Below are 13170 nucleotides of genomic sequence, written 5' to 3' on the forward strand. Positions count from 1 at the left end.
TAAAACTCTCAGGTGACCAGCTCAGTCAGAAAGATACAAATAGATGACAGAGTCTATGTACTAGCCCTGTCTTCCTTTACTGATTTCTGGAGGAGAAATTAAATTTTTACCTTTTGTTGTTGAACAAAACACATATGTGAAGGCTGAGATACAAACAGGAACAAACAGGGTGCTATGTCCCTGCACTGATGCAGAGATGTCAGAGCGAGGGGCTGCTACACATCAAGTAGTGTCCAGATGGTTAGGGGTTCATTGCCTTGCTCATGGGTACCTCAGCAGCACTCAGGAAGTGAACTGTGTTGTGCAGTGCTCTAGACACACTTCAAGTGTGAGAGGTCGCTCACATTCGGTTGCAACAAAACTGCTGAGCTGTGGAGCGCAGCGAAGCCGGTGTATGTGGATTTTACTAGTCAGGCCTTACTCATTCCTAACTGCACCAGCCAGTTCCCACTGCATCTCCTCTTCACCAGTAATCCTCAGGAAGGTCTGCACCTCCAAGGTCGTCCATGGGGCAGCACTTCACACTGACATTGTTTCCTAAATAAGAAGACTGTCCTGAAGTTGCTCTCTCAAAATCCACGAGATGTTGAAACATGGCGGGGTCCATGTTTGTTTTATTATTGCTGTCACACATGCAGAGATGGTTCTTTGGACCATTTAAAGAACTGCAATGTGTCTGCTGTGTGTGTAGCTTCACCCTTCTGGATCTGATAGGTAAGCTTGGCACCCCTATAGAAGGATGCCAGAAAAATACGACCTTACAACTTGTTTATTTTGGGGTCCTTTCCAAGTTTCAATAATCAAAACAAAGATATACACACCATGCTGTACCACACAAAACCTGACTGCTCAGTTGAATCAAATTTGACATTTTGTTCAAAATTCTGGATTGAGAGTGATTATTGCACCAGATAGTAACTATTATCTTACCAGTATCAAGCGTTTCTCTTTGCATGTCACAGGACATCTTATCCTTAAAAGGAACTTTGCAAAAGACCAAAGTGAAGTGTTTTCAGCCTGTTGTCAAATAATCATCGAGTTGCAAGTGTGTGTGTTCCCGAATAAAACAGCCACATTATTACTAGTTATACCTGCTGCATTTAGTGTCAGTGCTGTTTTTCCAACATGACCAGCTGTGTGCTTCCTTCCTGCCTCTCAGCTCTAATTACACACACCTTTATGATTGACAGTATACTTTGATGGGTAATACTCCACCCCAATCTGTCAGCCTTTTGCAGCACCAAGGAAACCTTCTTGAATATTATTTTCTTAAAGCAGACACGTTCATCTCTCAATTCCTTCAGTGTTTTGTTGTTTTTCCTCTGAGAAAAGTGTGCCAAAGAATGCATTATGTGTGTATGACGAAAGACTTTTACTGGAATGCCAGAGCAAACATCCAACTACATGCAGCGCTGCAGGAGATGTTTTGGACAACAGGATGTGCGGTGGCAATTGAACAGGTTTTAAGTCATGCTTTTAGAATTGCCCTGCAGCCCAACTGTTTCCTGCAACACTCTGCTCTATGTGTGTGTGTTTGGCTGTCTGGCAGACTCCCAGAACAATACAGGCAGAAACACAGAAGCAGAGATCTAAATGTGCACAGCGGTTTAAATATTTAGCACTTGTCAGTCACTGACTTCTGGTTCACTTTCACATGTATTTCCTTAGTTCTTCTGCACTGTTCTGTTAATTCAGAAAGTTTTGGAAATGCATTACATTCCCACTTTACACCTGTGTTCATAATTGCAAGAATTTTATAATAATTTAGTGGCTGCTTTAACAACTTTAATGTTTGTAGTAACAATGAAATGACAAATTGAATTGTCTCTTGTTTTAGGGCCGTCCTGAATTGACCCCAACAGCCATTAAAGCTGGGAAGCTTCTCGCCCGCAGACTGGCCGGACAAAGCTCTGAGCTCATGAACTACGACAACGTAAGACATGCACTCACAGACAATCAAAACACACTTATACCAAAGATGTTATTTCTTCTACATTGCAGCCTGTGACTGTAGCCTTTTGGTCAGTGGCGTAGCCAGACTATTTGACTGGTGTGGCCAAACTGTGTCAGTGTCTAACGCCTTGTTTCCACATATGAATGTGACTGATAAATCTGTAAATACACAGATGATGTCTCCTGGTGTCTAAAGCAATGTGTTGCTCATTTTTAAGGATGGAAAGAAACCTGATTAAAACTACATGTAGCCATTGGAAGAGGAAAATTTTGTCAGTTTTTTGCAATTAAGTAGTTTGGAATATGTGTTGAAGAAAATACTGAGACAAACAGGACTAATGTCACACAGGAAGAAATAAGGGAAGAAGTTGGTCGACCTGGAACAGAGCATATTTTGACAAATATATAATTAAAAGATGTATGAGCTAAATCATTCAGCCATTCCATTGTTTGTTTGTATGTTAACTAACCCATTTTTCTCTAATCATATGTTCCAACATTTTTCACATTTCAGACTAGCCTGTTTGACAGTAAGCAGCTTGTATTCTAAGTTAGCACACTGTCTTACCCTGAAATCCATCACGAATAGAGATTCAGAATATTATCAGCATGATATTGTTGTCAGTAAGTATTATCTTAAAAAGTAAAATATCAGTACTGGCAGATATGAAAATTTCCTCCCATATAGCAGCCATACATATCAGTGGTGTTTATCATATATTGGCCGTAGATATCAGCTAAATGTACAACAATACCATCAGGTATATGGTATAGGTGGTTGCCTAGGGTCCTATACACCCATAGAGGTTTAGCATGAGCCCTGAACATTTTTAATGAAGCTCCAAATATAAAACATCTACCATACTGTCCCCTTCCCTGCTCCTTTCTCATTTTTACTTAACTCAGCCTCTCTCTGCAGTGGAGACATTTGGTGTTCTTTAGAATAATGAAAGTTGTATATATATCAGTGTCTGTATTTGTTAAAATGAGTTTGGAAATCTTGGTTTGAAAGATATCTGCAAAAATCCAAAATCATGCATCTCTACTTTCACAGTGCAGTTTTTTCCTCTTCTTTTGATAAAGACATGAGGTCCTGTTCTAATAAAAACTACCACAAAGTACCACTGCACTATAGCTACATCTGAGCCAGCCGCTACAAATGTTGGTTGTACCAGAGTTATTATAGTTAACTAAAACTAAAAGGTCAAAATCATTTTAGTTAAGTGAAACTAAATAAAAACTGAGCTTTACAAGACAACAAAAATTAACTGAAACTTCTATGCTGACAAAATGAACTAAAATGAAAAAAAAATTAAAGATAAAATCTCCTTAGGTTGAGTCTTTGACAGTAGCAGTCTTTGAAACCTTGACCACCCCCGTCACAGATGAATTCTAACATTTCCCCCCATTATTTATAATAATTTTCTGAACATTAGTCTACATTTAAGGACCTCCATCCACTGCTTGGGATGATTCGAGACATTAGTTATTTTTATCAAATTTAGAGTAAATACTTTCATGAAGTGCCCAGAGTAATAAAGTGAACAAATATATCTAGACATTGGAGAATATGAAATAGTATACTTAGATAACAGCACATTGTTCAACATAATTGCTATCCAGGAACTATATGAGATGCTTTTTGTCTTTATGTATTTATTCATTTATCTTTTTTTTTTGTCAATTTTGTGTGCCTCTTCTGAAATTCTGTGTAAACTTAGTAACTAGTCACTAGTAACAGAGAAAATGGAAGTCAATTAAATAAATACAAAAAGATACATGTTTTTACATTTTTACTCCCCATGTGAATGAAGTAAGCTTTGATTCTTTTTAATTGATTATTTATTTTGCTCATTCTTTAAGCTCCAGCTTTAATGTGTGTGTTTCTCAGGTTGCCACCACAGTGTTCACTCCCCTCGAGTATGGCTGTGTGGGTCTGTCTGAGGAGGAGGCCGAGAGAAGGCATGGAAAAGATGGCATAGAGGTGAGATAGATGTTATTAAGCGATAGCTGTAACTTCATGTTAAAATACAAAAGAAAAAATGCCTAAAATTAAATTTCTAATACTGTTGATAATGCATTATACGTCATGAAAGCCCAAATAAACAGTGCTTGCCTAAAAGAGAGTTAAACCTTGAACTCAGCTGGGTTATAAACACCTAAAAAGTTTCTGTAATATTGTGAAATTCCTCAATTATAAAAAAATAAAAAAAGTACTTCAGATATGATGCAGTGTCACATATTTAATTACATGTATGTTTGTATAAAAAATGGCAAATTTATTTCACTGTCTGTAAAATAGTTGATTCAACGTATCTTCTTCTATGTGAAACAAACTGTGGTGTAGCCACACAGGTAATGTATAGCACCATCCCACAATGGCGACTCTGTGTGATCTTATGAGTCTTTTTCTTTACTATAAAAGGATTGCTACATGCCTAACATGCACAAAGAAGCTACACAAACACTGTTAGTGGATTAATACTGCCATCAACCTTTATTTAAAAAAACACACTATCCCATAACTCCTAAACAAACATTGACACACTCACACGTGCACAAAGAAACAGCAAACAGCTCTGTATTTTACGTGCTTTCATACATGAGCGCCGTGCCAGATGCTCGCCAACACCTGCACAAGGCCTTCGATAAATGGTTTAGCTGGCGAGGTGGGGCTCCCGGCTGTGACTGACAGGCGAGCAGGAGGCCTGATTGAGGTGTGTATGGGGTGATGACAGGCGCGCCGAGATCTGAGGACGAGCCCGACAAGACCGGCCTCCGACAGCTGCATGGTTCTCCTGACTTGTGTCGGCACGTCGACCCGCTGAATAAAACACACTGCACACACGCTCTCTGTGAGGAGGGTGGAATCAATCAGTATCATGAACAAGCATATGTCTTTTTATTCCTGTTTTGAATAGGTTGCTTAAAAACAGCTGTAAAGGCAGTTTTAATAATTGCAGTAGCATCCTTAAAGAGAGAGAGAGAGAGAGAGAGCCATTAGAGTGTGGCTGTGATTAAACAAAACCTGAGTATAAGTGAATTTGAGGAATTAAGTCACTCAATTTAAAAGTGTTTATGAGACCTTTAAGTTTTTTGAGATACAAAATTTTCTGTATATTTTTATACATATTTTATGCCAAGCCATCCACTTGCTCATTAGTGCAGAAAATCTTTCAGAGTATTTGTGTGCATTCTGCTATTGAAGCAGATATCAATGTGAAGCATTCATTGTCTGTAGCCTCAACACAAAAAAAAGCTCAGATTAAAACCCAGTAACAAATAACAGATTTTTTGTCACTTTCAAAGTATCTATAAAAAGTATTTTTCCCCCTTGGATGTTCCACCATTTTATTGATTTTAAAATCAATCATAGTTAATATAATTTGGCTTTTTTGACCAAAAAACCCCCCTCTTTAGGTGAAAACAGATTTTTACAGACTTATGTCGGTTAAATAGAAATGTGTTACAGAAAATAAATGACTGCATAAATATTCACCCCTTTCAAGTCAGCATTTCATAGATGCACCTTTGGCTGCAATCACAGCACTGAGTCTGTGTAGATAGGTCTCAATCAGGCTTGCACATCTGGACATTGCAATTTAACTCCATTCTTCTGTGCGAAACTGCTCAAACTTTGTCAGGTTGTACAGGAATGGGGGCGTGACCAGCCTGTTTTAAGTCCAGCCAGAAATTCTCTAATGGATTGAGGTCTGGGCTTTGACTCAGCCTCTCCAGAACTTTCACCTTGTTATCTTTAAACCATTTCTGTGCAGCTTTTGCTATCTTCTCCCAAGCTGTAGCTCTTTTGCAGACTGAATGACACAGCATGATGCTGCCACCACCATGCTTCACAGTGGGGATGGTGTGTTTGTGGTGATGTGCAAACACACAAGATACTATGTTCGTTAAACATAGTATCTTGTCTGATGGCCAAAAGGCACCGTTTTGGTCTCATCAGACCAGGTGTCTTGGTGGCCTCTCTCACTAGTCTCTTTCTTGCATAGTCATTCAGTTTTGAGGATGGCCTGATCCAGGCAGATTTACACATGTGCCATATTCTTTCCATTTCTTGATGATGGATTTAACTGAACTCTAGGGGATGTTCTCTTCCTTGGAACTGTTTTTGTATCCATCCCCTGACTTATACTTTTCAATAACCTTTTCTCTGATTTGCTTGGAGTGTTCTTTTGTCTTCATGGTGTAATGGTAGCCAGGAATACTGATTAAGCAGTGACTGGACCTTCTGGACACAGGGGTCTTTATACTACAACCACTTGAGACACATTCACTGCACTCAGGCGATCCCATTTCACTAACTGTGAGACTACTAGCATCGATTGGCTGGACCTCTGTTGAATTACATCAGTGGCTTTAATGGGGATGAATATTTATGCAATCACTTATATTACATGGCATATATTTATTTAATTGACAATACTTTTACATTTAAGGGTGTTTTTGTCAAAAATGCCAAACTGTATTGACTGTGATTGATTTAGAAAATTGCTAAAACATCCAAGGAGGTGAAAATTTTTTATCGGCACTATATATAATCTGTGGTCTGTTTTTACCTCTCCGTAGGTCTACCATGCCTTCTACAAGCCTCTGGAATTCACTGTAGCTGACCGTGATGCCAGCCAGTGTTACTTAAAGGTTTGCTTTTAGCTGCTTAGATAATAAACTTCTTTGAATAATGCGCTTTTGTTTTTGCATACATTAAAAACAATAGGAGGGGGATCCTCCTGCAGCACGTTTGTGGGATTCAGACTGCTGCTAGAAGGATATTCTACTCTTCAGAAATCTACACATTAAATAATTATGGCCACCACTAACCTTTCTGCGCATATTCCATATAGGTGGTGTGTGAGCGAGCGGGAGACCAGAAGATCCTCGGTCTGCATTTCACAGGTCCGAATGCTGGAGAAGTCACGCAGGGCTTTGCTATGGGCTTCCAGTAAGTTAAACATGCTATTAAATATCTAATTTATGTTTTTTTAATTTGTGCATTTGTTTCTTAGAAAATATTATGGTTGTAGATTTTGAAGTTGAACATCCCTACTAATATGTAGGCCAGAAACAATTTATTTAACTTACTTGTATTTTTTTGTTTATTCTTATCCTTACTTATCCTGCGGCACTGTAATAAACATCTTAATTGTGTCGGTCCTTTACTTTAAAATCCAAACTGTTCCACCAAATTAAAAACCTGCTCAAATATCATAAACCAGCCTCTCCAGAGACTTTATGAATCAGCCTAAAATATAATAGGGCTGATTAACAGCATTTCCCTGTCCTAACCACACTCTGAAAAGTGAATATGAACTGTAGTCATCAAACTTGAGATGCAGGCAGGGTTGCGGTTGCGGTTTTCCTGCTGAATCGTATATTCTGCCCCAGACAGATTTTTTTTTTGTCTGTGGGTTAAGTGGATCAACTTTTGATGCCAAATATAAAGGCTCAATTTTATTAAATAAGTGCATTGGTTAAGCTAAAATCCAAATAAATCAACAAGCAGATAAGCAAGTACACATGAGATATGAGTTAGCTAGCTGGTAACTGCTGCATTTTAAAGCAAACACAGTATACTTATGTATATCCATCAATTATCAATCACAGGGCTGACATGCAGAGACAAACAACCAGGTACGCTCACACTGTAGAGAACCATGCATACACCGAGAGAACATGCAAACTGCACAGATAGGCCCTGGCCAGGAAGCGAACCCGGAACATTCTTGCTGTAAGGCAACAGTGTGGTAACCTCTGTGACGCCGTGCAGCCCTAAACTTGATTTACTAGATTACAGTAAACACCAGCGGTCGGTCGTGAGTGATTGTGTGCAAATGCATCCTGGATGACGTCTCTTTTTGTCTGTGTCTCAGGTGTGGAGCAACATATTCCCACTTGTCTCAGACAGTAGGTATTCACCCGACCTGTGCTGAGGAGCTGACCAAGGTCAACATCACAAAGCGCTCTGGGTTAGACGCCACGGTAACCGGCTGCTGAGGTTAAGCACCTCGGTCTCTGAACACGAGTAAGCACACAGGGTCCTTCGGTGGTAGTAGAAAGAAATTAACCTGGGTCTGATCCGGTCTCTCTTTTTTCCTCTCCGTCTTTTTGGCCCCATATTTGACCTCAGTTCCATACTGCTCTCTGGGAGTTTGCTGCACCTCTTGTGTAACAGGGTTTCTTTACAGTCCAGTCATACCGGTCATTTGATAACCACAGCTATGATTATACCATATACAAGCATGTTGTGAGTGTATGCTCCAAAAGTGCAGGCTATAGATCAGGTCAGTGAGAGCGCTGACCGCAGAGCGAGCGTCTTTTAAATAAACACGCTCATCAATCAGGATTAAGGTCTGTGCTCGGGGTTTTGTTGAAATCGTACGAGAACCATGGTCCAAACCCAAACGTTTTTCTGAATATATATTCTACAAATATTGTTGTTTCTCTGGCTGTACTTCCTGTCCATTAGTCTTGGAGGTGACACATACCATACACTCCACCCCCCATGACACTGATGGATAGCCCTAGGACCGTGGCCGCGGTGACACCGCCCCATTTCCCATGGACACACACAAACAGTCGGTGGGCTGCCTGTCAGTCAGACAGCTAAGACCTGTCCAGGGAGCCCCGACTTGTTGAGCACCCATCAGACCCGTCCTAATCCTCCCATGCCCTTCTTTATTCTGATGCATGAAAAACACAGTGGGGCTATAAACATACTTCAGAAACTATCTGGATGCTAAAGCCAGGGCCGGATGTTGTAATCAAAAATCATTTCCTAATTCCTTTTAGCTTAACGGCATTTCTTGATATATATGGAATTTTTTATTTTCTGCAGAAAAAAACAAACAGTTGTCACAATACCAGAGTTATAAACTCCAGTATGATTCTAGTAAAAATCAAACCATATGAGACCTATTGAATACCCCAGAAACAAAAATAGTGTTGTTGAACATCCTATTAAAGGCAATTTTTCATTTTAGATTATAAAAATGGCAGACCTTTGGTGGGTCCAAACACATTATGTGACAGGAAAAAAACTATTGGCAAAGAAATCTAAGATGTTCAGAAGCCTTAAGCGGACATGGATTCATAAATGTTATTGTATTTGATTTTTACATGATAAGGAGAACATTTTGGCTGTTTCCTCATGATATTTGGCTAAATTGCCTCCTTTTTGTGGGAATACACTGTTTTTCTATGGTGACGAGACAAGTCCCTTAGGAATTGACAAAATGCTAAAAAATACAAGTCCTCACAGTCAGTTCGCACTTCGAATTTGGCTTTCACACTTCAGTTTTGCATTGATTTAAGTTTTTTGTGCACATGTCCAACTGATAAGAAAGAGCAATCAAGTTCAGATTCACTGCATTCATTTTTGACCAGTCAGCACCTTTGTACCACGTGACTACGTGTCTTGCTAGGATTTATTATTCCTGCACTATCCATCATGGACAACAAGGTAATATCAGTTCAGTCAGGAACACTCTTGTCATACATTTAACCATTTCATTGCAAAATGGATCCACAGTTTTACTTGGTGGAGAAGGCTCTGCTCAAAAGGAGCTCCCTGGGTTAGTCCAGCAGCATGCTTTAACTTTCCAGGCACCACATAGCTAGAAACCCCCACATGGAATTATACATACACAATAAATAATAAACATTTTTTTATGAAAATGTGTATTTAATACAGTAAAATAATTTCAAAAGCATGAACACAGTAGTATGAATCTCAATATGAGGGCGCCACAAGCTTTATGGTGTAAAGGAGGAGGCTGGGGTGGAGGAGGTTAAGCTTTTAAAGCAGCTGCAGCAGCATGGTGCATCAGCATTAATCCAAGCAGGGGTTAGTGAGAAGTACACCAACTTTAAATACACCACTATGTTGAGATAAAGAGCTGTGATTGGCTGTGGGAGCTGGGAAACAATAATTAGGATCAGTTGGCTGTACGCTGATCACGGCTGGGCATATGACTACTGTGTCATATGACTTCTGTGGCTTCATTTTATCAAAGATTCAAAGATGCAATGTGTAGAATTGGGGAATATTAGCAAAATCAAACAGTTTCTAGATTGCAGTGCTCACTTCTGGGGGTGATCTTGGCATCCGGTGGAGTTTAAAAATGTGTATCTGTTACTTTAACCCTTCTGTGGTACTGTAGAAACATTCAAATGCCAGAATCCAAGATGCCAGGTCCATGGAGGGACCCTCCTTAAGTATAAATGAAAGGTTTTTCCTATGTTTATCATATGAAATAATTTTATATATATTAGGATGATTAACATTAATTTAAATGTGTGCTGTGAATCTGTGCTCGATTGCTCTTACTTATCAGCTGGATATGTGCACAGAAAACTTCAGTCTTAAATGGACCACACAAAACTGAAATGGGGAGGCAGAACTTTAAGAGTGAGCTGACTGTGGAAAGGAAAAATACAGCTTAAAGTTCATTTTAATTCAGTTTGAAACTTATAAATTAAATTTCAAATATGTATTTCAGTTTCAGTTTAAATTTTTGCTAATAAGAAAAATTGCCCCTAAATTAAATGAAATGAATAAAATGAGAGTTCCCCATATAGACTGCATATTTCTTGCGGTCAAAAGCATATTACTGTTAGTGTTTCTTACTGGAAACACTTTTTTTACTGAGCGTTAGACCTGGTATCTATAATTTTAAATCAACATTAACATGTAGATTTACACAGCATTGTCTTACCTGGTTTCCCATTTAAAAACATAGCAATAAATCTTAAAACACTCATGTCCCTGCTCCGGCACAGAACAGGCCAACCCTTAGACATCAGTGACAGCACTCTGAAACTGCTGCTGAAACTGCACTACCTAACAGCACCCAAAGGTGGCACTGTTGCCCTCATTTTCTCCCCACTTTTACTGATCCAAGAATTGAAGGTAAGATAAGGTAGTCAGTGGATAAAACATCCGCCTGAATACATTCAGGTTGCACATTTAATCCCTTTAATCCCTATAAAAGATATGTGCTTTTGGAAGAAGTTTGCAGGCAGACTGGCTTTAAGGGTGCCAAACTGATAAGGGTTATCTGTTGTGTATTTACAAGGATGGCAGGTTTGGTCTAAAAGTCATCACCCTGGAAGATAAGGCGGGTTGTTTATATCAATAGAGCAGTAATAGACCCCCACAGTTTGCCAGAGTGCTCAACCTGCTGGCTGCACTGGACATCTTGGGTTTATTAAGAGGAGGAGGACTGTCAATAAGGAGGTTTGCTGCAGAAACCTCGAGAACTAAGAGGAGGCTGCTGGGCGTAGTTTATTTTTATTTGAAGTCTAATCTGCTCAGGCTGATTAATGATTTCGATGAGGGGAATGACAGTGTGCCAGGAGATGGGGAGAGGAAAAGGAGAAAGAGAGGGGTACCAGGTTTATTTGGACCCAGGCCAGAGGAGAGAGAGAGGGAGCCGAGTTTCAGGCCTGGTTAGGGAGGGAAGGGGGATTCCTGTGTGCTCTGTTCAGGGCCGAGGTGCTGACTGAAGGACCCTGACCTCCGCTCAGCAGGAACAGCTTGACTCTATCACTCGGAGCACGGAGGGCTCACATGCTGCAGCGCTGCACGGCAGGGGCCTGGGGGGGCTCAGGGCGGAGGGCGGGAGGGGAAGGTAGGATGGCCAAGAGACGGACAGAGCCGACCAGCCAGCCAACCAACACAACACGGAGCGGTAGCGGTGTGTTTGCCCAGAGTAATTGAGTCGATGTTCCTGTGCTTAACGAGCCACTTCAGAGACCTCAGGGTGGGCCAAAGGCACCGAGAGGGAAGTTATTGAGGCCATCAGTGTAACTGTAATGTCTGTTTGCTTTTTACCCTCCACTTCCCTTCTGAGTTTTCTCATCTGCTCTGTTATGTTATACACAGTATGGCTGCACACGCACAAAACTGAACACTCAGTATTTAATTTTATTTAACGTGTATGAAAGATATGTGTTCATCATTGTTGATGAGTCTCTCCAGGCCAAAGACTTGCCCGTTAGCCTCAGCCGTGCCCAGAGGGGGTCAGGGTTTATCTTTCAGGTCGGCCAGCTAATGATGACCTGCACCAAAACCCAAAGCTGGGGAGTGCAGGCCTGATGTCACCTGGCCACTAACTTTAGGACTTGTAAATAGAGGAGTGTAATTTTCCATTTAAGCTTTGTTATAAATAATTTATATGTAAAGTAATAACAGACTGGAATGCACTGTGTCACCATTAAAGTAATGTTGGCCACCTTTAAATGTCCTGTGGTCTGTTTAACATGGTTGTTTTATTTTGCATCAAAAATTAAATGAGGTCTGCACAAATTTCCTTACACTTAATATTACAACATACTTTATGCTTGGCTTGCCATTGTAAGACTACTAACTACATCAATGGCAGTCACCATATTTAAAATGCTAACTCTGAACTCTCAGTCAACATTGTAACAGATTGACCCCTAAAGCCTCCAGGATCTGTGTGCACCTTGACTTTTGTTCCATCTGACACCTGCACCCTAAGGTACAATTTTATTAAACATAAACATTTTTCAATGTCTTTCCCCTTCTGCATCAACACACCACTGCATTCAGATCTTCCACTGGTCAAAGCAGTGCAGAAGTTCTGTTTCAGGCAGTTGTCTCAGAACCTCTGTCGTTATTTTCTTAACTTCTGACACACTCAAAACTCTGAGTACAGATTTTATCTTGTGACAAAGTAAAAATTAACAAAAAAAAAAAATCAACATGGCCTTGAATTTGGACTTGCTTTGTCTTGCTTCCTTCATCCTTGGTGACGATGGTGTTTTACAAAGCAGTGACTGTCGTTTTGTCTTAGGATCACTTTTGAACATCCAAGTTTCATCTCATGTAATCACTCCTAAAAACCTGGATTTCCCTCAGTTTGTTCCAAAAGGTCTCCACAAATTGCTTGCATTATTTGAATCAGGAGTCCAAAGTTTTGGGAGAACTTTGGCACACACTTTAGTTATGTTCAATATTTTCTGCAAAATTAGCTTAACTGTCTCTTTATCAATGGAGACCATTTCTGCTGTCATTCTCGCACTGAGTCGTTTATCATCTAAAACAATTTGTTGAATGTTTTCAGACTTTTTTTTTGTAGAATGTTTGTGGTCTTGGACATCCTCTCTGCATTCACTAAATCTTTCGTGCCATATGAATTTGACATGCAGTGTTCCTCATACACCATAGTTAAAGTACCA

At 40.0% G+C, this 13170-nt stretch overlaps 1 protein-coding gene across 1 annotated transcript in view; it reads left to right on the forward strand.

The window, feature by feature from the left end:
- The window catches only part of txnrd2.2 (thioredoxin reductase 2, tandem duplicate 2), a 38055-nt gene extending 28354 nt beyond the window's left edge, over positions 1–9701 (forward strand). The window contains exons 13-17 of the mRNA XM_041787689.1: positions 1838–1933; positions 3845–3937; positions 6538–6609; positions 6813–6910; positions 7839–9701. Coding sequence (XP_041643623.1) covers positions 1838–1933; positions 3845–3937; positions 6538–6609; positions 6813–6910; positions 7839–7962 — 483 coding nt within the window. The 3' untranslated portion in view covers positions 7963–9701. The remainder of the gene's footprint in view (positions 1–1837; positions 1934–3844; positions 3938–6537; positions 6610–6812; positions 6911–7838) is intronic.
- Positions 9702–13170: the final 3469 nt, after the last annotated feature.

Source organism: Cheilinus undulatus, linkage group 5 (assembly GCF_018320785.1).
Source record: "Cheilinus undulatus linkage group 5, ASM1832078v1, whole genome shotgun sequence".
Taxonomy (NCBI): Eukaryota; Metazoa; Chordata; class Actinopteri; order Labriformes; family Labridae; genus Cheilinus; species Cheilinus undulatus.